Source organism: Trachypithecus francoisi, unplaced genomic scaffold (assembly GCF_009764315.1).
Source record: "Trachypithecus francoisi isolate TF-2019V2 unplaced genomic scaffold, Tfra_2.0 Lachesis_group9, whole genome shotgun sequence".
NCBI classification, from domain to species: domain Eukaryota; kingdom Metazoa; phylum Chordata; class Mammalia; order Primates; family Cercopithecidae; genus Trachypithecus; species Trachypithecus francoisi.
This window is the reverse complement of record NW_022681474.1, coordinates 36,564,485-36,591,439: the sequence shown is the minus strand read 5'-3', so window position 1 is coordinate 36,591,439 and position 26,955 is coordinate 36,564,485. Positions and strand designations below refer to the sequence as shown.

The window sequence follows — 26,955 nt, the reverse complement described above, 5'->3', positions numbered from 1 at the left end:
ATTAGCTGGGCATGGTGGTGGGTGCCTGTAGTCCCAGCTACTCAGGAGGCTGAGGCAGGAGAATGGCGTGAACCCGGGAGGTGGAGTTTGCAGTGAGCCAAGATTGCGCCACTGCACTCCAGCCTGGGCGACAGAGCGAGACTCTGCCTCAAAAAAAAAAATAAAATAAAATAAGGCATAAAGGGCCCCTACCACAAGCAGCCCACTTCTCCACATCCTTACTGATCTGGACCCTGCCAATCAAGCCAAAGCACTGACCCACAATTTAAATAGGACTTTGTCATTTTATATGAATTGTAGGAAAAGAGGAGGGCTCACCTGCCAGTAGTTGGCCATCACGATCCAGTTCCTTAACACAAGAAAATGATAGACTTTCCTTTCCATTTGAGTGCCTTCCTCACAGAGTGAAGTACAGTCATGCACCACATCATAACATTTTAGTCAACTACAGATGGCATATATGACAACGGTCCCATAAGTTTATAATGGAGCTGAAAAATTCCTATTGCCTAGTGACATTTATAGCCAGCATAAGGTCATAGCACAATGCATTACCTTTTCTATGTTTAGATACACAACTACTTCCCGTCATATTCGGTACAGTAATTTTCTGTACAGGTTTGTAACCTAGAAGCAATAGGCCATACCTTAAACCTTAGGTGTGTAGTAGGCTATGCCATCTTAGATTTGTATAAGGACTCTATGATGTCCACACAGTGATGAAATCACCTAACAATACGTTTCTCAGAACATATCCCCGTCATTAAGTGACACATGACTGTATTTTGTAGTCAGCAGGAGAAGACAGGCCTCATGATAGGAAATGGAAGAGGAGACTTCATGATGCTTAGCAGGAGACGGGAAGATGGAAATTGTCGTGCTAGGTCAACAAACCTCAGAGAGGCTGTTTGAAAAGGATCCCAGCATTTATCCATGAACACATTAGGGGCCTATCAATTTGTAGAGAACGATTTCTCCAAGTGTAGGCCTGTTTTATCAAGGCGGGTCTGTAACAGGCCAGCATGGAGTCATAAGGGTTTGCATTGGAAAGGGAAAAATGGGAATGGAAAGGAAGGTTGGATGTGAAAGAATTTTCCAAGGAGCATGTATAGCTGAGGAGACTGCAGCCTTGCTTCTTTCTTATGTGTGTATTTATTTATTGAGACAGCGTCTGATTCTGTGCCCAGGCTAGAGTGCAGTGGGGCAACCATGGCTCCCTGCAGCCTCGACCTCCCAGGCTCATAATCCTCCTGGGTAGCTGGGACTGCAGGCGCACGCCACCACACCTGGCTAATTTTTGTATTTTTTCAGTAGAGACAGGGTTTCACCATGTTGGCCAGGCTGGTCTTGAATTCCTGACCTCAGGTGAACCACCCACCTCAGCCTCCCAAAGTGCTGAGATTACAGGCATGAGCCACCGCGCCCAGTCACCTTTACTCTCTTGAATCCACTCCTGTTGGGTTTTCACCCCTACCACACACTAAAAGCAATTTTATGGCCAGGCACAGTGGCTCACACCTGTAATCCCAGCACTTTGGGAGGCTGAGGTGAGAGGATCACTTGAGCCCAGAAGTTTGGGACCAGCCTAGGCAACATAGTGAGACCCCATCTTTACAAAAAAAAACTTTAAAAAAAAAAAAAAGCCAGGTGTGGTGGAGCACTCCTGTAGTCCCAGCTATTCAGGAGGCTGAGGTGGAAGGATGGCTTCAGCCCAGAAAGTCCAGGCTGCAGTGAGCCATAACTGTGCCACTGCACTCCAGTCTGGGTAACAGAGTGAGACCCTGTCTCAAAAAATAAAATGAAATAGATAAAAGCAATTTTGTCAAAGTCAACACTGCCCTCCACACTGCCAGATCCATTGGTCATTTCTCAGTCCTCACATTACTTGGCCTCTCCACAGGAAATGACAAGTTTGACCCCCCTCCCTCCCTCTTTCCCTAAAAAAACTTTTTGTAGAGACGGTGGTCTCATTATGTTGACCAGGCTGGTCTTGAACTCCTAGGCTAAAGCGAGCCTCCCACCTCAGCCTCCCCAAGTGCTGGGATTACAGGCGTGAGCCACCACACCTGGCCTACTCATTTCCTTATAACCTGCTTCTTCACATTCTCCTTTCCTGGATTTTCCTCCTCTTCCAGATCTTTAAATGTTGGGATTTTGTGAGGCTCAGTAATCAGACTTCTGCTCTTCTCCATCTACACTCACTTCCTTGGTGCACATATATATATATATATCTATATCTATCTCACAGCTCACTGTAGCCTTGACCTCCCATGCTCAAACAATCCTCCCACCTCAGCCTCCTGAGTAGCTGGGACTACAGGCATGTACTACCACACCCAGCTAATTATTTATTTTTTTGTAGTGATGGGATCTCACTCTGTTGCCCAGGTGGGTCTCAAACTCCTTGCCTCAAGTGATCCTCCCACCCCTGGCCTCCCAAAATGTTGGGATTACAGGAGTGAGCCACTGTGCCTGGCCCCAAAATTTTATTTCCAGCTCCTTTTTGCATAAACCCTACAAATGTACAATACCTTAGTCTATATCTCTGCTTGATTCTAAAAAGCATCATAAACTGAATCAAACACTTAATATTCCCCCACCAAACTGCTCCTTTTATAGTCTTTTCCATTTCCTTATTTAGTAAATAGAAATTCTCTTCTTCCAGTTGTCAAGCCAAAAACATTGGAATCATCCTTGAATCCTCTTTCTCTCACAGCCCACATCCATTGCGTCATTCTATCTTCAAAATGTATCCAGAATTTTACTACTACTCACCACCTCTGCCATCACCCTTATCCAAGTTACCATTAATTTTCACCTGTATTATAATAGTAGCTTCCTGACTCTCATCCGGATTACTGCAGTAGCCTCTTACCAAATCCTGCCCGAAAGGCCAAGCAATGTAAGGGCGGACAGATGACTAGGGGATTTGGCAATGTGGAAGTAACTGGCAACCTTCACAAGATTGCTTTCACTGGAGTGGTAGCCCTCAAAGAACGGGATAATGATAGAACTGGATTACATTCTGTAGTAGAATCGTTTTCTTTCTTCTTCTTCTTCTTTTTTTTTTTTTTTAGATGGACTTTCACTCTTGTTGCCCAGGCTGGAGTGCAATGGCGCGATCTTGGCTAACCACAACCTCCTCCTCCCGGGTTCAAGTGTTTCTCCTGCCTCAGCCTCCCGAGTAGCTGGGATTACAGGCATGTGCCACCATGCCCGGCTAATTTTGTATTTTTAGTAGAGATGGGGTTTCTCCATGTTGGTCAGGCTGGTCTCGAACTCCCGACCTCAAGTGATCCGCCCGCATCAGCCTCCCAAAGTGTGGATTACAGGCGTGAGCCACCGCGCCCGGCCTGTAGTAGACTCTTTATGCTCCCTAGAGTGTATTCGCCTTCTTGATCCTGTTATAATTCACCAAGAAAATTCCCTTTTCAGAGCCTTTGCACTTGCTGTTCCTTCGGCCTGACTGCCCTTCCTCCAGACAGTCACATCTACCTGTTACCGTTCCTGAATTCTGGTACCTGTTAATGACAGCTTCTGAGAGGTTTCTTTAATCGCGCTATTTAAAATAGCACCTCCCACTCTCTATCCTTGTGTTTTCCATAATTTTTCTTCATAGCTTTTATCACTTTCTGAATATATCTGCAGAGCTACCCTAACCCTACACACAGTGGAATGTAAGCTCCATGAGAGCAGGTGCTTTGTTTTGTTCACCACTGTATCCCATAAAACCGTAAAACCATGCCTGACAAACAGTGGGCACTCAATATCTGTTCAGTGAATAAATAAATAACCTTCGTCTGAAACCTATATAGTTACGTTACGTATATAGATCACCACTTAGTAAACCGTCTGGGAATAACAGGCACTCCGAAGGCCCCAGTCTCAGCCTGACGGCTACCACGTGACCTTCCTGAGCTTGGGTTTCCTCCTCGGGAAGATTAGAGGGTTTGGTGCATCCTCAACTCTAAGACCTCCGGAACATGGAATCTCGGCCATTATTGACACCTAAGCCAGCCGTCCCTTTCTTAGAAGACATACGGTAGCGCTTCCACCCTCGCTCAAGTCTCGGGAAAGGAGGGGGCGGAGGGTGAATGTCATCACTCCGCGCCCGCCTGTCCGCGACGCGCCGGCGGGTGGCGCAGCCCTTCGCTCGCCCGGCCTCCCCCTCCCTGGTTCCGCGCTCTGGTTCCGCCATGGAATCCAACAAGGATGAAGCTGAGCGCTGTATCAGCATCGCCCTCAAGGCCATCCAGAGCAACCAGCCCGACCGGGCGCTCCGCTTCCTGGAGAAGGCACAGCGGCTATACCCGACGCCGCGAGTTCGCGGTGAGTGTGAGGTGTCGGAGAGACTGGGGACATTAGAACTGATGGGGGGAACACGGGAACGGACCGACTGGAGCAGTTGGAGGAGGGGGAGGGGTGGCGAGGCGCGGCTACGCCTGCGCACTGAGGCGCGCGGTGGCTGCTGGGAGGCGTAGTTTTTCCCTCGCGCTCCTCTGCAGGAGGCGAGCCATCTGGAGACTCGGGCGCCTGGGACTTCAGCTTTCGGGGTGCTCGCGGAATCCGCTGGGATTTGAGGTCTCCGAGAATGAAACGCGCAGGCAGCCGGGACGAAGGGAACTTACCTAGAAGTGAACTCGAACTACTTTTCCCAAGGGGCCGTTCGGTGGCCCAGGCCAGTCGCCGGCCTGAGAAATATCATAGTTCAGGAAAATAAACATAACTCCTTTGAGGGAGAGAATGGGCGCTAGACAGGGAGAGACTTCCGTCCTTCGGGCGCCAGGGAAAGGCGCTTCCGTATCTTCACTGCCTTTCACGTCTCGGGCTGAGGGTCAGGGACCACCCTCCCAAAATGCGAGCCGGCCTTTACACCCACCCTAGTCCGCCGCCTCCGACGGTCTGTCCTGAGGCCGGGCGGCTCACTCCTCCGGATGATGAAATTCGGAGTGTGTGGCCTGGTGGGAGGTATTGACCTCAGCCACCCCCAGCCCTCCATCGCCCGGAAGAGTCCAGCGGCAGCCGGCTATGTGGACGCCGAGGCTGCTGAGTGACCCTGGACAGGAGGCTCCTGAGCCAGGGAGGGAAGAGTGAGGCTGGCTTTACAACTCATCACCTCGCTTCACCCGGGAACCCTTTCTTTTTTCTTTAACCTAAGTTTTCCAAGGAGTTTTTCTTAATCCAAGCTAGAGGGGAGAAAGACACCGGGTGGTGCTTGTGATCGCCACTTAGTAAACCGTCAGGGAATAACAGGTACTCCGAAGGCCCAAATCTCATCCTGACGGCTACCACGTGACCTTCCTGAGCTTGGGTTTCCTCTTCGGGAAGATTAGAGGGTTGGCGCAGATAATGTGATTGGCAATAATACCCACAGGGCTTTGCAGTTTAGGAAGCTCCTTCCCCTGTGCCTTCTCACTTGAGCCTGCCAGTCAGGGAGGCAGAGCAAAGATCATTATCTTTATTCTATGGGTGAGGAAAATCTCTGAGGTAAGGGATACCCAAGATGACACAGCTAGAAAGTGGGAAGTTCTGTGACTCTGTAAATGTTTATGAAAGAAAAGAAATGATTCGGCCGGGCGTGGTGGCTTAAGCCTGTAATCCCAGCACTTTGGGAGGCCAAGACGGGCGGATCACGAGGTCAGGAGATCGAGACCATCCTGGCTAACACGGTAAAACCCCATCTCTACTAAAAAAAAATCCAAAAAACTAGCTGGGCGTGGTGGCGGGCGCCTGTAGTCCCAGCTACTCGGGAGGCTGAGGCGAGAGAATGGCGTAAACCTGGGAGGCGGAGCTTGCAGCTCACTGAGATCCAGCCACTGCACTCCAGCCTGGGTGACAGAGCGAGACTCTGTCTCAAAAACAAAGAAAGAAAGAAAGAAGTGAAATGAAATTGAGGAACAGCAGTCAGCCTCCTAACCGGCCCTGCCCCCTGATGAGACTGAAAAAGCAGGAGGCTGGTGGAAGAGGTAGCCTGGACTGCTGAACTTTCCTCCCTCCAGACTCTTGCAGGTTGATCTTTGGCCTGTTTGCCTACCCTTGGAAAGGGTTTCGGGCTGTATTTGCCAGGACACCTGAGGTAACCTGCTCAAGGAGCTTTCCAATTAATTAATTCGTATTCTGTGGTGGGGCGTGGGCCCTCCAGCTGTCAGAATTCTGCCTGACACAGATGCTGCTGCGGGCTCAGGACCTGGCAGCCAAGAAAGAATGGGCCACAGGGCCTGTGGGGATCTTTCTGTCAGCAGGCCCCCTGCACCAGTTCAGGAGCTCGAAGGAGTGTCCTCTCTGGGGCTCGGGCTCTGGAATTTGCTGAGACAGAAGAATCACCTGCCTGCATATTTGTCATATTTGTGCTTTTCTTCAAAGACTATGAGACTAGACGCCTTATGCATCTGTGTAAACTTGATCATCTGCAGCCCTCCACTGAGCTGACAAGGACCTGGGATTAGTTTAGGTCTGGGACAGGGAAAGATCTTACTTCAAAAATAGAGGGCAGGGGTACCCACTGGGCTCCCTGCCTCCCCAGAGGGAGTAATACAGATATATTAGGTGGCAGTCTATTGCTTTGGGTTTAGGCTTATCCCAGATGCTCATTCAATGCACCAGACTTTTGTTGAAGATCATTTATGTTTTGTTTTGTTTGCAAAGTCCTCTGCTTGGTGCTGGCAAGATTGGTAAAATGTGATCCCTCACCTCAAAAGAACTTATAATCTAGTGACAGAGACAAACTTACAGAAATAAATGGTACAAGGCAGAACTGTGATTAAACAAAAAATAAGCCCAGGGTTTGATGCTGAGGGCTTAAGGACGGGCATGAAAAAATCAGCCCCCATCATCCATGGGTTCACAGTCTGATGGTGGGGAGGAGGTGTGGACGATAATCTCCTGAACATTAAATTATAAGCAGTGTAGTGAATGCTGTAGCAAGTGCATAAAAATAATGTTATCTCACAGCAAGGGAATGCTTTGGGGACGACAGGAGTTAGCATTTGAACTGCGGTTTGGAGGAAGGTGTGAGACTTGAGGAAAGGCATCCTAGGAGAAGACAGGGGAGCTGAAAGTTGTAAGATTCGGGGGAAGAGATCAAAGTGTAGCAAGATTTAAAGGCAGTGGAGGTGGTAATTTGTATACAGAGAGGATTAAACTTAGAAAATAAAATGGGACCAGATCATAAAAATCTTTTTCTACCAGACCAAGATATTTTCACCTTATTCTGTAGTTAGTGGGGAAATCGTTGAGGTTTCTGATAGCAGGAATAAGGTAAGGGTGCTGTTGTTAAAAGAGAACAGCATGAAGGGTTAATGAGAGGTAAGAGAGACTCAAGGTAGGAAGCCAATGAGAGAGAATTGCCTTGAGCAGGTTGGCTATTCTGAGGGCCTGGGACAAGGCAGTATGGATAAGGCTAAGGTCCCTGGAAAAGAGGCACCAGGCCTGTGTGAGAGAGGGCTGCAGAAGAGAATCCGATGGGATGCCGGGGGATGAGAATTGAAGCCCCTGTGACCAGGAAGAAACCAGGCTGAAGAACTGGGATGGGAAGAGATGAGCAGAGTGGGAAGTGCCAGCGGGACAGGCCAAAGGAGCTGCCAGCCTGGAACTCAGGAGAGCACTCCAGGTTACAGGTGAAAGTGTGGTATCGTCTGTTCCCTGGAGCTCACTGGAGTTGTGCATGGCTGAGGTCACTGTGGGAAAGTATAGACCATGGAGAGAAAGTTGCTGCAGGCACACTGGCAAGCCCACAGGCAAAGGCAGAGGAAGCCACAGAGTGAGATGGAGCAACAAGAAGAGGCAGTCCCTGGAGAGGGCAGCAGCCAGGTAGCCGTGGAGAGGTGTGGCAGCAGGTGGCGAGCAGCTCTGTGTGATGCCGCAGGCACCACATGGGAAAAGGACAAGTTGAGAGATGAAAAGGGAAGGATCGAGAACATGGGCAGAGGATGGTCTTGGAGAGGTGGAAGGGCAGAAAGGGGAGGCTCAGAGCAACCTTGAAAGGGTGAGAGACCTCACACTGTTGGCCTTTGCAACAAAAAGGATGTGAGGGGACTTGAAACTCCTGCTGCAGGAGGTGGGACGAGGAGGCACTGAGTTAAACTGCAGAGCAGTAGCCCTAAGCTGGGAGGTCACAGACTAGAGATGGTGGAGCCAGTCAGTCAGTCCCTTTCTGGGAGTTTTATCCAGCAGCTGGCAGCCTGGTAGCCATTGGCTTTGACTAAGGCTTTGTAACAAATGTGGAAGGTGCCAGGTTTCCCAGGGAGCTCATGAGAGCATTTGTAGGCCTCAGTTTCCCCAGCATACAAAGAGAGGATTGGCTGCAATGATCCTGAGGTTCCTTGCAGCTCAGGCTACCAGACGTTCTGTGAAATGGCTGGCTCTGGGCTAAGTCAGGAAGGCCAAGCTGGGAAAGCCAGCCCACAGGAAAAGGAGATGGGCTGCTGAGGGATTCTGCATTCAGAGTCCAGGAGTGAGAGAGATTCTGGTGTTGGTAAGGTCCGGGGTGGGGTTGTTCCCTTCAAGTCAGTCAACCTTCATGAGCCCCACCGTGCACTCAGCCCTCTTCCATTCACTGTATTTCACAGAATCTTATTTAGCCCTCAGAGCACTCCCATGAGAGTAGGGGTCTTCTCTCCACTGAGGAACCAGATAACCTGGCCAGGCCCCGTGGCTAGCCAGCAAAGACCCAGAACCGTCCATCTCCAATCCCAGGCCCGTTTCTGACTCACTGTAAGCGCCATAGGTACACAGAGCCCAGAAACTCAGCTACTCACCTACTAACAAAGTCACAGTCAGAGACAACACTGTATATTTGCTGGGCATTGGGCTGAGTTTTTTGCTGGCATTCACTCATTTCCTCTTTGAGCCTGTATGACGGAGATGGAGTTTTGCACAGATGAGCTAAGTTACCTTGTCCAAGATGACTCTTCTAGCAAGTGGCAGAGCTAGGTTTGAACCTGTCGGGGAGTCTAACTTTTTTTTTTTTTTTGAGACAGGGTCTCGCTCTGTTGCCCAGGCTGGAATGCAGTGATGCAATCACAGCTCACTGCAGCCTCAACCTTCTGGACCCAAGTGATCCTCCCACCTTAGCCTCCCAAACAGTTGGGACCACAGGCATGTGCCACCACACCTGGCTAATTGTTTTATTTTTATAAAAACAGGGTCTTCCTGTGTTGCCCAGGCTGGTCTTGGACTCTTGGGCTCAATCCATCCTCCTGCCTTGGCCTCCCAAGGTGCTGAGATGACAGGTGTGAACCACCGCCCAGCCAAGTCAACTCTCTAGTCTGGATTCAGTGGCTTTGGCTATAGGAATCCTCTCAGCTCCACCTCAGGTGCCTCTCCACCCCAGCTCTGTTCTCTTCTACCGAATTCCCTTCCTTTTCTAGTTCTGCCAGCTTTACTGAGAAGAGACAGAACCAAGGTAACATTAAGCTGTTCTGTCTCCTTTTGTGACATTGCTTGTCAGCCTCTGTGCCATGAGGGATGTAAGCATGAAGCTGTCACATCCCCCAGGCCAGAAGAGAGACCCTACTTGCCAGCAACCAGAAATCTTGAATTTCCAACTCAAGCAGAAGACTTCCATGTGACCCAGGGCACCCCCATTCTCCTTTGGGCTCTCTCTCTGTACTGTAGGGAAATTAGAGTGGCTGATTCCCTGTAACTGCCCTGAAAAGCTTCCAGAATCTTCTCTGAGAGGTACGAGAGAGAGCCTGTCCTATCTCCTGGCCAGTGCTCCTGCTCATCTCTGGCAGTTGAATAACTGGTTATTTTGCCCTTAGGATCTGCCAGGCTCAGCCTGGGCCACTGGAGCTTCCAGAGGAACTGAAATAAAGAGCTTCTTGAAAAGCTCTAGGAAACAGCATATTGCCTCCTGCTCCTGCCGCGTCCTGACCAGTATCTCTTCATCTTTTGGTTTCTCTTGCCATTCCCTTGGTAGCTGGCATGGACCTGGTATCTGGGATGGCCTGAAATCTCATGGTTACTTCTGGGTCCAGAGCCTGCTGAGCACTGAGCCTTTGCCTTCCTGAGCCTCAGAACTCCCCCCCGACCCAGCCCTCCTCCTCCCCACCCCCCACCACAGGTCGCCTCAGCTCCCTGGCCAGCCCACTTCCGTGGCCAGACACTTCATCAGCCTTGAACCTTCACTCTTTGTCAGAGTCTGCACCAGGTGCTTATACACATTATCTCATTTCATTCTCCACCACGACGGTGAGGAAACCGGGTTCAGAGAGATTTCACAGATCAGCCAGGGTCACACTGCTAGGAATGGCAGAGCTGAGATTTGAATCTGGGCCTTTCTGAATTTAATGTCTCTTCTATGCTTTTGCTTGGATCTCTGTCCCCGATCCCCACCCCTACCCCATCAGACATGTGTGGCCCAGGATAGCAGCATAGTTAAGAGCATGGATCCTGGAGCTGGACATCCTGGGGTTCAAAGGCCCCTCTGGACGTCCTGGGGTTCAAAGCCCTCTCTGCCTCCTAACCAGCTGTGTGGTCATGGCAGCAGTCTGCCACAGTGCCCTCTTCTTACAGTGGAGGCTGCTGTGGCAGTTAAATGAACTAATACATGCAGATCACTGTGAAGGTACCTACCTGACACACATCACTGGGTAAGAAAAATAATTGTTGCTATTACTCCTCCCCAAGCACCCTGTCAGGGTTTGCTGCAGGACCCTTATTCAGAGCAGCCCCGGCTGTGAGCTCCAGTGTTTGGATTTCCCAATTGAAGACTCAGCAAGATCACACAAGCTCGCAGTGTGGCAGCAGCAGCCCAGGGCAGCAGTGCTCCACTGGAGCCCCATGCTCTGTTCCCAGTGAGACTGGCTCTCAGCCCCTTGGGTCAGACCTCAGTGCATTGCACTGGTGGGTGTGGCACCCAGCGGGCGCCTTCAGGCCAGCAGGCACCTGGTGTGTTTGAAGGAAGCAGAGGACCGTTCTGGGATGTGCTGCTGTCCCTCCTCAGCACAGAGGGATGCTGGATCCCTGCAGTGATCCAGATGCCTGTTTTCCCAGCTGGTCAGCTTGTCAGAGGCTTTAGGATTTTACTACCCAGGGCACTGGGGCCCAGGCCTGACGGGTTTCTGAGAGCTGGTTTTGTGCCTGGAATAAATGGACATAGGGACCTGCTGCCAGAGACTTGGGCCCTTCCTTATTTAATCTGCAGGAACCACAGGCTTATTTTTGCTTGTTTTTGTTTTTTTGAGACAGAGTCTCACTCTGTTGCCCAGGCTGGAGTGCAGTGGCGTGATCTCAGCTCACTGCAACCTCTGCCTCCCAGGTTCAAGCAATTCTCCTGCCTCAGCCTCCCAAGTAGCCGGGATTACAGGCGCCTGCCACCACGCTGGCTAATTTTTGTATTTTTAGTAGAGACGGGGTTTCACCATGCTGGCCAAGCTGGTCTCAAACTCTTGACCTCAGGTGATCCACCAGCCTCAGCCTCCCAAAGTGCTGGGATTATAGGTGTGAGCCACCACGACCAGTGGACTTGGTTTTTTTCGTTTTTATTTTTGATTTTTTGAGATGGAGTCTCGTTCTGTTGCCCAGGCTGGAGTACAAGGGCATGATTTCAGCTTACTACAACCTCCGCCTCCCAGGTTCAAGCGATCCTGCCTCAGCCTCCCAAGTAGCTGGGATTACAGGCGCCCACTACCATGCTCGGCTAATTTTTGTATTTTAGTAGAGATGGAGTTTCACCATGTTGGCCAGGCTGGTCTTGAACTCCTGACCTTGTGATCCACCTGCCTCGGCCTCCCAAAGGGCTGGGATTACAGGTCTGAGCCACCGCACCTGGCCGGGCTTGGTTTTCAATAACCATGATGCTGCCAAGGGTGATAGTCAATGTCCTGTATAGACTCCAGACACTGAAGAGGCCATTTGACATGCCCAACCATTTGAAAAATGTGAAAAATAGCAAGTAGTGAGCACAGCAGATATTTCTTTTGGTCTCATACCATCCCTGTCCCCCTTGGGCAAACTCATTTCCCCCATTCCTCTTTACAGCTAAGCAAAGGCCTCCAGGAAACCTTCTTGACTGATCCCACCTGAAACAGATGGTCCTGCTAAGCGGGGTCCCCTTTGCAGGGTACTTTGCCCTTCTTGGCACTCAACATGCCAAGTCTGTTAAACTCACTACTTTGAGATCTTAAAAATCTGAAGGGTTGACCGGGTGCAGTGGCTCACGCCTGTAATCCCAGCACTTTGGGAGGCCGAGGCGGGTGGATCACATGAGGTCAGGAGTTCGAAACCAGCCTGGCCAACATGGTGAAAGCTTGTCTCTACTAAAAATGCAATTAGCCAGCGTGGTGGTGTGCACCTGTAATTCCAGCTACTTGGGAGGCTGAGGCAGGAGAATCGCTTGAACCGAGGAGGCAGAGGTTGCAGTGAGCCGAGATCTTGCCATTGCATTCAAGCCTGGGCAACAGAGTAAGACTCCATCTCAAAAAAAAAAAAAAAAAAAAATGGTAAAAATAGGGCATAGTGCTGTGGACTGAATATTTTACTTATTCAAAATGTGATGCAATGCAAACATATTTGCAGATTTGAATGAGTTCAGTAGAAAAAAATGGATTCATAAGTTAGATTCATAAAAGCAAAAAGCAGAGTAAAACCAAATACATTAAAAGAAATGGCAATTAAAGCAGTATTAAATGAACTCTAGTAGGGCATGGTGGCTCATGCCTGTAATCCCAGCACTTTGGGAAGCCGAGGGGGAGCAGATCACTTGAGGTCAGGAGTTGGAGACCAGCCTGGCCAACATGGTGAAACCCCATCTCTACTAAAAATACAAAAATTAGGCCGTGTACGGTGGCTCACGCCTGTAATCCCAGCACTTCGGGAGGCCGAGATGGGTGGATTGCTTGAGGTGAGGAGTTCAAGACTAGCCTGGCCAACATGGTGATAACCCATCTCTACTAAAATACAAAAATTAGCTGGGCATGGTACTGGGAGCCTGTAATCCCAGCTACTAGGGAGGCCGAGGCAGGAGAATTGCTTGAGCCTAGGAGGCAGAGGTTGCAGTAAGCTAAGATCATGCCACTGCACTCCAGCCTGGGCAACAAAGCAAGACTCCGTGTCAAAAAAAAAAAAATTAGCCAGACATGGTGGCACGTGCCTATAGTACCAGCTACTCAGGAGGCTGAGGCATGAGAATCGCTTAAACCTGGGAGGCAGAGGTTGCAGTGAGCTGAGATTGCACCACTGCATTCCAGCCTGGGCAACAGAGTGAGACTGTATCTCAAACAAGCAAACAAACAAAAAATAATTCTAAATAAAGTACTATAGGGTTTATTAATAAAACCAAGTGTGCTTTTGGAAGACTATCAGAATATCAGAATTCTGCCTGAATTTATTAAGAAAAGAAATATATGTATAAGTATACTATCTGAAAAATAAGGCAATTACTACAGATTTATCCATGAATTATGTAGATTTTCTGTCAATTTTTATTAACATAATTTTGTTCATGTAAAAAGAAAAAGACCTCTATCCTGCCTACTTTTTTTTTTTTTGAGACAGAGCCTTGCTCTGTCGCCCAGACTGGAGTGCAGTGGCACAATCTTGCTAACTACAACCTCCACCTCCTAGGTTCAAGCAATTCTCATGCCTCAGCCTCTCAAGTCTCTTGAGTAGCTGGGATTACAGGCGCCCACCACTATCTTCAGCTAAATGTTTTTTGGTTTTTTGGGGGTTTTTTTTTTTTTGTATTTTTAGCAGAGATGGAATTTCACCATGTTGGCCAGGCTGGTCTCCTGACCTCAGGTGATCCACCTGCCTCAGCCTCCCAAAGTGCTGGGATTACAGGCGTGAACCACTGCGCCCCGATTTTTTTTTTTTTTTTTTTTTTTTTTGAGACGGAGTCTCGCTCTGTCGCCCAGGCTGGAGTCCAGTGGCCGGATCTCAGCTCACTGCAAGCTCCGCCTCCCGGGCCTCCCGGGTTTACGCCATTCTCTCGCCTCAGCCTCCCGAGTAGCTGGGACTACAGGCGCCCGCCATCTCTCCCGGCTAATTTTTTGTATATTTTAGTAGAGACGGGGTTTCACCGTGTTAGCCAGGATGGTCTCGATCTCCTGACCTCGTGATCCGCCCGTCTCGGCCTCCCAAAGTGCTGGGATTACAGGCTTGAGCCACCGCGCCCGGCCCTTTTTTTTTTTTTTTTTTTTTTTGAGACAGAGTCTCACTCTGTCACCCAGGCTGGACTGCAGTGGCGCCATCTTGGCTCACTGCAACCTCTGCCTTCCTAGTAGCTGGGATTACAGGCACCCACCACCACATCTGGCTAATTTTTGTATTTTTTTTTTTTTTTTTGAGACGGAGTCTCCCTCTGTCGCCCAGGCTGGAGTGCAGTGGCGTGATCTCCGCTCACTGCAAGCTCCGCCTCCTGGGTTCACGCCATTCTCCTGCCCCAGCCTCCCAAGTAGCTGGGACTACAGGCGCCCGGCTAATTTTTTGTATTTTTAGTAGAGACAGGGTTTCACTGTGTTAGCAAGGATGGTCTCGATCTCCTGACCTCGTGATCCACCCGCCTCGGCCTCCCAAAGTACTGGGATTACAGGCGTGAGCCACCGCGCCTGGCCTAAGTTTTGTATTTTTAATGCAGATGGGGTTTCACCAAATTGGCCAGGCTGGTCTCAAACTCCTGACCTCAGGTGATCTGCCCGCCTCAGCCTCCCAAAATGCTGGGATTACAGGCATGAACCACTGCGTCCAGCCTATCCTGCCTACTCTTAAGGACTGTGGCTTTCAAGAGAGTAGATGACTGCCTCCCCCAGCACCCACAGGCCTAATCAGGGCAGGAGCTGGTGGCTTTGCTGGGAGGGGAAGCAAGTGGGAAGCAGCAGGCCGCTCGGCAAGGCACGCAGCCTGCTGGAGCAGGAGCCCTGAATGGTTTCCTTGCCTTGCACAGCCCTGATCGAGTCCCTCAACCAGAAACCACAGACTGCCGGTGACCAGCCCCCACCCACAGACACAACCCATGCCACCCACAGGAAAGCAGGTGGGACCGGTGCCCCCTCGGCCAACGGTGAAGCTGGAGGAGAGAGCACCAAAGGCTACACTGCAGAACAGGTTGCAGCTGTGAAAAGGTAGACGGGTGGGCAGGGACCAGAGCCTGGGGAGATTGGGGACATCTAGAGGCTTCCTGGAGCATGCCCTCCACCTCCCATCTGCCTGTGGGCTGCACAGGGCCCTGGGAGGGGCTTGGTGGATGGAGAAGGTCCAAGTGTCCAGGTTCACCAGGACCTCTCCTTCTTTCCCTCAAGGCCCAGGAATACAGTGTGGGAACTGGGGCTTCACCACCCCTCCCACCAAGATGACCCACAGCAGAGGCTAGAAAAGCTGACTCTGCCGGCTTCCTCTGCCACTGGCCAGGCAGGCCCCAGGCGTCTTTACACAGCTCTGTTTGTCAACAGAGATGGAGCCTTGTCTCCCCCTCCAGGTTCTACCCCAACCCACAGCCCAGCACCCAACAAAAACCCTTTTAGATCAGAGCCTGTGTGGGGTAGAATGGAGACCAGAGGCAGAGTTACTGCCCGATGACTGTGAGCAGGCCCCGTGCAGAGCAGCTGGCTACCAGGTCAGAGACCACCCAGCCAAGGCTCCTCAGGCTTAGACGTTCCCAGCTCCCATTTCTCCCCAGGTCTCCCAGCAGCTGGCCTTGGGAATCCCCCAGGGTCATGCCCACAGCTCCTGGCAAGCTTCAGGACCGAGGCCGCCTGTGTGAGACAGAGCATGACTGCTGTTATAAAAGTGTAGGCCAGATCTGTACTTCGCTGACTCGGCAAGGTCCGTTGTAGGCAATAGAAACTGATGTATGAGGGATTGGGAAGGCCTAGAAACGGGCCAAGAACCAGGAGGTCTCCAGGGGCGTGGAGAGGAAGAATTGGTGAAAGAGAACTAGGGTCTCTTTAGGCCCTGTGCTTGGGGTGAACAGTCACCTGCCACCTCTGGCCTTCATGTTACCCACTCAAGACTCAGATTGGGCTGGGCATGGTGGCTCATGCCTATCATCCTAGCACTTTGGGGGCCGAGGCACAAGGATCCCTTGAGCCCAGGAGTTTGAGACCAGCCTGGGCAATTAGAAGACCCTGTCTCTATCTTTAAATATTTAAAATTTTTAAAACTTTTAAAAATTAAAAAAAAAACACAGATTGCAAGGAGAGTCGGTTGGCTGAGCTTGGGACACCACCCTGGGTGATGGACACCGACAGTCCTCCTGAGCTCCTCCCATGGGGAAACTGTCAGCAGAACAGGGGGAGATAGATATTGGCCTGGCGAACCCCACAGCTGCCCTCCTAAATCCAAGAGTCCAGACAGTGTTCTTCTGTTTCCCGTGGTCCTGCCCAGCTCTGCATCACATTTGGCGTTCACTGTGGCTCCCTTGTCCCTGATGTCACACAACTGACCCAAGGAGCTGTCAGCCTTGCCCTGTTGGTCCCCCGCAGCCTGCCTAGAGCTGTGCGCCCCACACGGCCTGTTCCTCGCTCCCCTCACACAGACCCATGTAGAGCACCCCCTACCACGCTCTCCTCCCTCCCCAGGGTCAAGCAATGTAAAGATTACTATGAGATCCTGGGGGTGAGCAGAGGGGCCTCGGATGAGGACCTGAAGAAGGCCTACCGCAAACTGGCCCTCAAATTCCACCCAGACAAGAACCACGCGCCTGGTGCCACTGAAGCTTTCAAAGGTAAGCCGGCCCTGCTTTCCTAGCACTTTGGTGTGTTCATCTCCTGTCCGTGGCAGGGAGTAAGGGACCAAGATAGCTTTCCCAGGAAGTGGGGTGCAGGAGGAAGTGGCCTTAGGCCCAAGTTGCCCAGGCTTGGGAGCTGCTTCCTGGGGAAAAGGTTCTAGTAGCCACCTCCAGCTATGTAGAGTTTGTCAGAGCTCAAATAGCAGCATTCCTGCCCCCGCTTCCTCTGCATTTCCTGGGGTTACAGTAGTAGAACTGAGGCGAGAAAGTTCTAGTAGCTTCTCCAAGGATTCTCAGTGACTGAGCGACTCACCGTGTGTACTCCCCTGTCTTGGAGTCTCATAGCTGCCCACTGGGGTAACTGTTTCCCTGCTGAGGGGCAGGGTAGCCCCAGGTCAGGGGCCCCAGGCCTGATGGCCGCCTCAATACCAGCAGCCACAGCCAGCTCCCCCGCCATACCTGTACACCTGGGGCCTGCAGTGGGGACATGGCAGTCTCTGGCTTCAGGGCCCACTGGCTCAGGGAGGGGTGCTTCATTTCTGGCTGAAATCGTAAGCTGCCCTTTATTCATTACATTTTCTTTTAACCTGTCAGGCGTTCATGTGTACTGACTCTGTGCACTGCAATTTCTCATTGCCCCAAACATCACTGCCTTCTCTCATTCCCACCATGTCCTCCTTCCTTCTCTCATTCTCGCTTCATCCACCTCCTTGGGAAACAGCATGGTGACTAGCCCCCACTGGCCTGGGCGGGGTGCGTGCTGTGCTGCACCCACAACCATAGCCAGCTGGAGAGCCTGTGGCAGAGCAGACTCCGAGACCTGGTGTGCAGTGTCCCAGGAGCCCCAGAGGAGAAGGAGAGTGGGAGTGGAGGGAGGCAAGGTAGCCCTGTTGAATGTTTCTCCAGCCCCAGCCTCTGCCTGCAACCTGCTCCCACTGTACTGAGAGGCCAGCTCTGGCCTTGAGGCCTGGTCAGAACTGATAGAGGAGAAGATTTGCCCTCCTTATTCCCAGGGGTTTCAGGATGGGAATCAGATGTGGCTTGGAACCACTCCTCGGAGACAGTGGCAGCTTGAGGAGAGAGAGTGGGAGACTGAGAAGCTCAGAGCTGGGATCCTTCAGGGCACAGCCGTCCTGGCCAGGGGGCCCTGGTGAGAGGCTCCAGGCCCAGGTAGGAAATAGTGGTTGGGGCCTGGACCCCCAAGAGTGGGGGACTCACCCTGGCCATATCACCAGGAGTGGAGGAGTCTCCATAGCGCCCTGAGATTTGGCCCTTCCCCGCAGCTCCTGCTGCCTTTCAGTTCGCAATAAGGATATTGTGTGTCTGGCCTGCGTGTCAGACTATGACTTCAGATTTACAGAACCTCCAGAAAGGGACGCCCATCCTGTGGGGCACCTCAAGAGAGAATGAGGAAAGAGGTTTTTGGTGGTTTTCATCAAGTCGGAGAGAGAACTTGCAGCAAGAGACACCTGCTTTTGTTTGACTCCCAGCTCTGTAACGTGTTAAAGCTGTGTGAGCTTAGGCAGTCACTTCGCTGAGCCTCAGTTTTCTCTTTGGTGAAATGGAGATAGGGTTGTTCTTAGCGGTAAATGAGTTGACCTGGTGTGGTGGCTTCTGTCTGTAATCCCAGCACTTTGGGAGGCCAAGGGTGGGAGGATCCCTCGAGCCCAGGAGTTTGAGACCAGCCTGGGCAACTTGGCAAGATCTCATCTCTACAAAAAATACAAAAAATTAGCTGGGTGTGGTGGTGCACGCCTGTAGTCCCAGCTACTCAGGAGGCTGAGGTGGGAGGATCACTTGAGCAAAGGACGATGAGACTGCAGTGAGCCATGATTGCTCCACTGCACTCAGCTTGGGTGACAGAGTGAGGCCCTGCCTCAAAAAATAAAATAAACAGAAAAAGAAGTAAATGAGGCCACGCTCCTAGGGGGCGTGACACATCGACAAAGCTTGACCATTGTCGTGAAGAGAGCAAGGATCCTGTATTACCCTCCACCCAGCCAGGCTGCCCAGATCCACTGAGGGGTCTTCCTGCATGCCCCCTCCCCACACTGGCCAAGCTTCCTGCCCACCCCAAGGACGTCTGCTTCCTAAAGCACTGCTTGAGTACCTGAGAAAAGTGAGCCCTCGGCTGCCATTGGAACCTCCCCTGCACCCCAGGATCCTCAGGCCTGACCTTTCCTCCTCCCCTCCAGCCATTGGCACAGCATATGCGGTACTCAGCAACCCAGAGAAGAGGAAGCAGTATGACCAGTTCGGCGATGACAAGAGCCAGGCGGCCCGGCACGGCCATGGGCACGGGGATTTCCACCGCGGCTTTGAGGCCGACATCTCCCCTGAAGACCTCTTCAACATGTTCTTTGGCGGCGGCTTCCCTTCTAGTAAGTTCCCTACAGCCAGGTATCCCGGGGGTGATGGTGGGGATGGCATGCCAGCCTCTCCCTTTCCCAACAGCCCCGGCTCCTGACTCAGCCCCTCTGACCCCCAGGTAACGTCCACGTCTACAGCAACGGCCGCATGCGCTATACCTACCAGCAAAGGCAGGACCGCAGGGACAACCAGGGTGACGTGAGTGAGGAAGGCGCCGGGAACAGCGTGGGGAGGGCACCAGATCCATCCCAGGGAGGGGGCCTGCAGGAGGGAGTTCCCTACCACACTGTCCATTCTGGGACCAGCAGAGTCCCCACAACTCTCAGCCAAGGAGCCCTCTGGGCCTCCCTTGCATTCTGCTGAGTGACAGCAGAGGGCGCTACACGAGGGAGCCGTGCTCCATTTTGCCAGCGGGAGCGCGGCTTTGCTGGTCTGGCTGGGGAATGGAATGCAGAAAACGCCCCCGCAGCCAGGCTTGAGGGTGATGTGAGGCTTCCATGCCGGCCGCTTGCTGGTAAGGCCAAAGTGACATCCTCTAAGCAATGGAAAGTTACACTCTGTGAGAGAATTTTATTTTCTTTTTCTTTTTTTTTTTTTTCCGTGGGTCTCAGCTATTTTCTCTCAAGTTTTTGAGAGAATTTTTTTTTTTGTAATTGAAACGAAGTCTTGCTGTCTTGCCCAGGCTGGAGTGCAGCGGCGCGATCTCGGCTCACTGCAACCTCCGCCTGCCTGGTTCAAGCGATTCTCCTGCCTCAGCCTCCGGACTAACTGGGATTACAGGCGCCCGCCATCACGCCCAGCTAATTTTGTATCTTTAGTAGAGACGTGGTTTCACCATGTTGGCCAGGCTGGTCTTGAACGCCTGACCTCTGGTGATTCACCCGCCTCGGCCTCCCAAAGTGCTGGGATTACAGGCGTGAGCCACTGCGCTCGGCCAGTGAGAGAATTTTAAAGGATGACAACATATACTTTAAAAAACATATTTACAAAAATTTGGGAAGCTGAGGTGGGCAGATCACCTGAGGTTAGGAATTTGAGACCAGCCTGGCCAACATGGTGAAACCCTGTCTCTACTAAAAATACAAAAATTAGCCGGACGTAGTGGCAGGTGCCTTTAATCCCTACTCAGGAGGCTGAGGCAAGAGAATCGCTTGAACCCGGGAGGCGGAGGTTGCAGTGAGCCGAGATCATGCCACTGCACTCCAGCCTGGGCAAGAGAGCAAGACTCTTGTCTTAAAAAAAAAAAAAAAAATTTTTTTAAATAAAAATTATGACTAGCCAGGCCAGGCGCGGTGGCTCAAGCCTATAATCCCAGCACTTTGGGAGGCCGAGGCGGGCGGATCACGAGGTCAGGGGATCGAGACCATCCTGGCTAACATGGTGAAACCCCATCTCTACTAAAAAAATACAAAAAAAACTAGCCAGGCGAGGTGGCAGGCGCCTGTAGTTCCAGCTACTCGGGAGGCTGAGGCAGGAGAATGGCGTAAACCCGGGAGGCAGAGCTTGCAGTGAGCTGAGATCCAGCCACTGCACTCCAGCCTGGGCGACAGAGCGAGACTCCGTCAAAAAAAAAAAAAATTATAACTAGCCAATGCTCCAAACACATTTTGTATGCCACAGATCAAAGAACAGCTAGCTGGCTAAAATTAAAATATTGTGGACAATTGCAGAACATTTTAAATTCCAGCAAGGCAGAAGGGGTTTCCTTTAGCTCTGACAATATTTATTCAGTTTTCTTTTTTTAATTTTTTGAGATAGAGTCTCGCTCTGTCGCCCAGGCCAGAGTGCAGTGGCACAGTCTTGGCTCACTGCAACCTCTGCCTCCTGGGTTCAAGCGATTCTTCTGCCTCAGGCTCCTGAGTAGCTGGGACTACAGGCACCCACCACCACGCCCGGCTAATTTTTATATTTTTAGTAGACAGGGTTTCACCAGATTGGCCAGGCTGGTCTTGAACTCCTGAGCTCGTGATCCACCTGCCTCTTCCTCCTTTTTATCTGGGAAAGCTGTCAGGTGAAGGAGCATCTGTATTTTGGAGCCTCGTGGAGGGAATGGCAGAGTGGTGTCGTGTCTCCTCAGGGTCCACTGTTCTAGGGGAGCTGGTGGTGATTATGGCTGACGCCACACCCCACCCAGGTCCAGCAGAGTGACATTGGCTCTTCCCTCCAGGGCGGGCTAGGGGTGTTTGTGCAGCTAATGCCTATCCTCATCCTGATCCTCGTGTCAGCTCTCAGCCAGCTCATGGTCTCCAGTCCACCCTACAGTCTGAGCCCAAGACCGTGAGTACATGGGTGAGGCTGGGCCATGGGCAGACAAGGGGCTTTAGATTCTCAGCCCCGTTAGGGGCCTTCTTTCGCATCCTGATCCAGCCAGTGCACGATCATAATGCAGAAACCTGGCTTCGAATCAATAAAATATACTTTCTCTATTCAACTAGGACTCTTAAGCTTTTTAGGATTATGGTCCCCTAAGAAAATGCAGCGAGAGCTACAGAACTTTTCCCTAGAACTATGCACACATGCGCACACACATGTACACACACGTGATACACATGCACACATACACACACAATACATGCACACATGCACGCACACACATCCACACAGAGTTTTGCATATAATTTCAGCAGCTTTGTGACTCCTTCCTGCCCATCTCCCCTGCCAACCCTGACGAAGAACCTCTGCTCCTCGGTTCTGGTTGGGCTTCCTGAGGCTATGGAAAGAACAGGGCACTAGAGTCAGACACAGCAAGCATGGCTTAGAATCCCAGCTTCTCCACTAAGAAGCTGTGTGACTCTAAACAAGTTACGTCACCTTGGTTTCCTCACCTATAAAATGGGAATTATAACATCCACCTGCTGTGGAAATTAATGAATAATGCATATAATATGTCTGGTCCATTAGAAATGCTCAACAATATTTGTTTAATGAATGCTTGGTCTCAACTGCCAGGAGTGAGCTTGAGGATGTTTTGTGACCCGTTAGGGTGTCAGCTCCCCTCATTGATGTCCAGCATCTGGCCCAGGGTCAGCTACACAGGGTGCTCAGCTTCAGTGGGTGGATCCCCCTCTCCCCAAAGGTGGCCACCTCTGGCTGGGAGCTGGAATGACCCTTCTCAACCAGCAGGGGGCAGAGTCGGTCCACTGGACCCTGGCCGCTGGCTCAGGCTCCCTGTGGCGAGATGCCAGCCCTTTTCTCTGCAACTGGAGACATGCGAGGAGCAGAGGACTAGGGCAGGGACTGCTGTCCCCAGAGCACTGGTCCTGTCTGGGTGTCAAGGCTCTTCCCACAGCTGACAGAGCCTGTGATTGGAGCTGGGAGAATACGGCTCCCTGGAGCTTTTCCTGTCATTTTGTCCCTAAGCCTCTTAACTCGACACTGGAAACTCCTAGATAGGCAGGCAAGCCTTCAGTAACAATTGGCTTAGGGGGTGAATGGGGAAATGGAGGCACAGAGGTGGAGCCCAGATTCCCTCCCAGGTCCCCAGTTCCCCAGGGTGGGCCTCTTCCCAAAGGCCCCAGGTCAGCAGTGTGGTAAGCAAGGAGTCTAAAAGCAGGGCGTCCTGTAGTCTGGGCCACGTGTGTGGGAGGACTCTGCCTTTTCCTCAGACCCTCCTTTCAGGGAGTGTGCGAGTCCCTACTCTGGTCTGAGAAGGAACCAACTACTCGTGTGTTCAGTGCGGCACCTCCTGTCATGGGGCCCATCACCCCTAGAGTGTCCTGGGCATGGGAACCCGCACCCACTTTGAACCTGGTATTTCTGGCCAGGTCCGTGGGCCACATCCACAGGCGAGTCACTGACCACCTGGGTGTCGTCTACTATGTGGGAGACACTTTCTCCGAGGAGTACACAGGCTCCAGCCTCAAAACAGTCGAGCGGAATGTGGAGGATGATTATATCGCCAACCTCCGGAACAACTGCTGGAAGGAGAAGCAGCAGAGTGAGTGTGGGGGAAACCTGGGGGCTGTATTTGGGAGGTGACTGGGGATGAAGCTGGAAAGCAGGGGAAGGAGAGAGCCCTGCTCACCCTGTGCTCTGAGGGCCCGGCCCCTGGCACTGCCCTGCACCAAGCCACCTCCCAGCCAAGAGCTGGTCTCCACTCCTGTGTTTCCCTGGGGCTGGAAGCCAGGGGCCACCTGGTGGTTTCCTCAGGTTCCCGTAAATCACTGCCATCAGCCTGGCGTGTTGGCTGCCGGAGGTGAGTGTGTAGAGACAGACTGGAGCGGATAGATCCCTGGCCGCCCTGACTGTGCTCCTGGATCTGTCTGTGGGACCCTGGGGAGGCCTGACCAGGATGACAGGGTCTCACCTTGGCTGGCCTCACTGCATTCTAGAGAAAGGCACCTTTGTCACTCTCTCCCACATAAGGACTGTAGTCTCTGCTCCTCCAGGGTCTTCGTAATGGGAGGCCAGCCCTGCCCAAGCCCCGGGCCTGTGTCAGCCTTCCTCCTTCTCCAGTCCTTGCAGGCTTCCTCGCAGGCTTCAGGAGGTACTGGGTGTGCGCTAACCCTGTCCCATTGCTTTGCAGAGGAAGGCTTGCTGTACCGGGCCCGCTACTTTGGCGACACAGATATGTACCACAAAGCACAGAAGATGAGCACCCCCAGCTGCAGCCGACTGTCAGAGGTGCAGGCCTCCCTGCATGGATAGTCCTGGGCCAGCCACGCCACCGAGGTCCAAGTATGAGCCAGGGCTGCCTCCACCCTGCAACTCCTGGCAGCTTTGGCCCTGGTCATGAGGCAGAGGAGGGAGGGGGAGAAAGGGAGGAAGCCTGGTGATTGTGGCAAAGACTCCTGTCCCCAGCCTGACCTCAAGCCTCCAGAGACCGGGCAGCTGTGGGGCCTGCTAGGAAACCAGGGTCGGTTTCCGCCCTCTAGCGACGCTCTCCACCCCCACTCCTGCACTCTCGCTCCCTGCCTCCGGGGGTGTGGGGGACCCCAGAGCCAGGCAGAGTGCGAACTCGAAACTGTTGCTGAGGGCCACCTGGGGCTTCTTGGTCCACTCCAGCCATCGGTCAGCACGGCCCTTTCTCCAGCACAGCAGACTATTGTCCGTGCCCTGGTATTCAGGCCATCACATATTGTGGGGCCCAAGAGAGCCCCACACGCACACTGCCTGCCTGATACCAGGAAGAACCATGTGGGAACAGGTGGGCCAAGGGCCCTTCTCTTCCTCCATCCCTCCAGCAAGGAGGAAATGGAGCAAGATGAACAGGCAGCCGCGAGGTGGGTGGGAGCTGGCAGGCTTGGCGGCAGGAGAGGCCGCGGGCCCTGACCACCCCCCTCTGGTGGGATCTGAGGCACTCTCTCTAATGCCACCACACCTGGCAGCCTGGAAACCACAGGCATCCGGCCCTGCCCAGGCATCTCGCCTGCGGTCTGAGGAAGGGAACAGAAGGTCACGAGTTCAGGGTCAGACGCAGCCGCTCAGCACAGGAGGGATGGAGGGGAAATGAGAGTTGCTCGTAGCAGGCTCCCTCCTCCTGCAGCCTGGCGAATGGGGGTGCTGGGCTCTGTTCCCAGCGTTTGCCAGAGGTGGCCACTTCGGCCAAGCCCAGAGAAGTGTGGGCAGAAGCAGTGAAGGTTCTTCTCTGTGCGGGTGCCCTGTCCACCCCCTCCTTTACCTGTGTCCTCCCGGCCTGGATCTACGGCTGACTCTGCCTAGAGGCCATTTGTGTCTGCCTCTGTGCCGCCGCAGGAGGGCAGACCGCAGGTGGGGTTGGTGGGGGTCGAGCGGGCAGCACGGTGCAGTGGCGCACTGGCAAGGGGGGCTACTTGTGTGGCATAAGCTAGAGGAGCTGGTGCCGCCTGACTGCCGAGCTAACTGTTGCCACTCTCCTCCCCAGACTATGAAATCCCTGGAGAATTTTTGGTGACATGCACTGAGCCAAGGTGATGGACTGTATATTTGAGGAAAGACATACAAAGAAACAAAATTAAAATGGAATTGGAGGCCGAACGCTGCGCAGCTGCCCTCTCTCACCCAGTAAATGCAGAAAGCTCTTAGGACACACACAAAACCTGCCAGGGGGCTGCCTCCCTCCCTCCCAGGGCTGGCGGAGGCTCCGCATCGGCTCTCTCCTAGGATACAGAAACCATGGCAACGAAAGTAGAATGTAAAACTCCCAGCAGATATCAGTGGGAAGGGCTGGGGGAGGGGCATCCAGCTGCCTTTCCTCCCTCACAGGAGCCACCACCAGCCACCTCTCAGGAGAAGCCAAAGGCGCTGGCCAAGGATAGAGAGGAGGAAGAAAGAACTCTCCATAGAATGTAATTTATAGATGCGCGTATATGTATATATATCTATTTATATGTAAATAGACATATATGAAGATATATATATATAGTCTACTTTTTAAACTCTGCAGGGATTTGGTTAAGTTGTTGAGCTGATTTCTTCCATGTTTTAGAAAATGAGGCCTGTTTGGGGAAGGCACCCTGGTGATGTTTTTGCTAGACATTAGCTATAGCTGACAGCATAAGGAGAGTCACGTCAGAGCTTTTCACGGCCCCCCGAAACCCCAGCCTGGTTTTGATGGCAGCAGTAATCATGATAGCGTGAACCCGTGAAGGCCTCAGGATAATGGTGAACCTGAAGAGGAGCAGGCCGTGGAAGCAGGTGCCAGGTCAGTATTGAGTCACAGTAGAGGCACCACAGGGACCTGCTTGGGTGAGACCACCCCTTCCCTCTGAGCAGCGCCAGTGGGCTCTTTGTCCTGGTGCCCAGGAGCCCTCCCGCTCCCTGCCCACAGAAGGGAAGGCCTGCAGAGGGGGCCAGGATCTGCCTAACCACTTCCCCATCCCTAAGCCCCTCAGTGGGCTTTGCCTTATAGGTGCCACAGGGCACAGCTCCATCATTGCCACTGGTTTTTCCTAAGTCCTGCACCAAGCATTTCAGAAGGTTCTTCCTCCGAGTCAGGCAGTGGTGCTGGGACCCCAGGGCAGCCTCCCCAACTCCTGAAGAAAAGTCAGTGCCCATGGGTGCCTCTCTTCACCCGCTATGGATGTGACCACCAGGCTTCCTCTTGTACCTTGGACAAGGGATGCACCTGAACCAGAATAGTTTTCTTACCCTCACCTTCGAATGAGGATTTTGCTCAAAACAGCACTTGCTGCCGGGGGGAGGAGGGAGATTTTCTTTATTCCCACAGTTTCTACTGGGCCTTCTGGAATGACCGTGTTTTCCTGTGGCGGTGAGTGTGTCGTTGAGCCCACCGTCTTCCAAAGCCTTACTTCCCCAAGCTGCCAGCCAGGAGGTGATAACCACCCTCCCAGAGTTTCTCTCGGCTCTTTTTTTAAAAGTCCCCCAACAAATAGGATTCTTGCTGGGAAAGGAAGTTTGGTAAGGAAATGTCAAATCTGGTTTTTAAACAAGGTCCCACCCTACAATGAAGCGGCCACCTCAGCCCAGAGAGATTATAAGAACTGATGTGGCCAGAGTGCCCCCCCACAGTGGCCCCGGTGCTCTGCCCCCACACCCCGACCATCTGGTCTTGGTAGATGTCCGTAGACGGGCTGAGCCATGTGCAATAAGAACATAGATCCTAAAGGATCCCCCGGAAGCTGTATTCCTTCAATTAGAATTCTCAAATTGTACATGTGTAAATATATGTTTATTATGTGACTGGCCGTGGTGGGTTTGCATTGAGCAGGGAGGCTTAAGGGAGGGGGCTGGGGGCACAAGCCCCTGCTGCTGCTGACACTGTCCAGCCTGTGCCACAAGGAGTTCTAGATGATGAGCCTGAATTTCCCCTGACCCCTGACCCTGGCTAACAGCCACTTAGGTCTGCTGTTCCCGAACTAACTCCATCCAGGCAGAGGGGTGCTCAGGTGGCTGGGGGGCTGCAGGACTTGAGCAGGCTGGGTCCCTGTGGTCCCCAACGCCAGTCCTGGGTGGGCATCTGGGCCATGACCATCACCCTC

At 52.4% G+C, this 26,955-nt stretch overlaps 1 protein-coding gene across 3 annotated transcripts; it reads left to right on the top strand.

The window, feature by feature from the left end:
* Positions 1–3,860: 3,860 nt before the first annotated feature.
* On the top strand, positions 3,861–26,661 carry DNAJB12 (DnaJ heat shock protein family (Hsp40) member B12). Of its 3 annotated transcripts, none has more exons than XM_033208364.1 (9): positions 3,861–4,329; positions 14,885–15,062; positions 16,518–16,663; positions 18,862–19,047; positions 19,155–19,234; positions 21,204–21,313; positions 22,801–22,973; positions 23,562–23,659; positions 24,879–26,661. In XM_033208364.1, exons 1-9 carry the CDS (start codon positions 4,095–4,097, stop codon positions 24,906–24,908), a joined length of 1,236 nt encoding a protein of 411 aa, XP_033064255.1. In that variant the 5' UTR covers positions 3,861–4,094; the 3' UTR covers positions 24,909–26,661. The 3 variants fall into 3 exon arrangements, with proteins under 3 accessions (XP_033064255.1, XP_033064257.1, XP_033064256.1); XM_033208366.1 differs by having other exon boundaries at positions 23,562–23,707; positions 24,879–26,660; XM_033208365.1 differs by having other exon boundaries at positions 23,562–23,713; positions 24,879–26,656.
* The last annotated feature ends 294 nt before the right edge of the window (positions 26,662–26,955 follow it).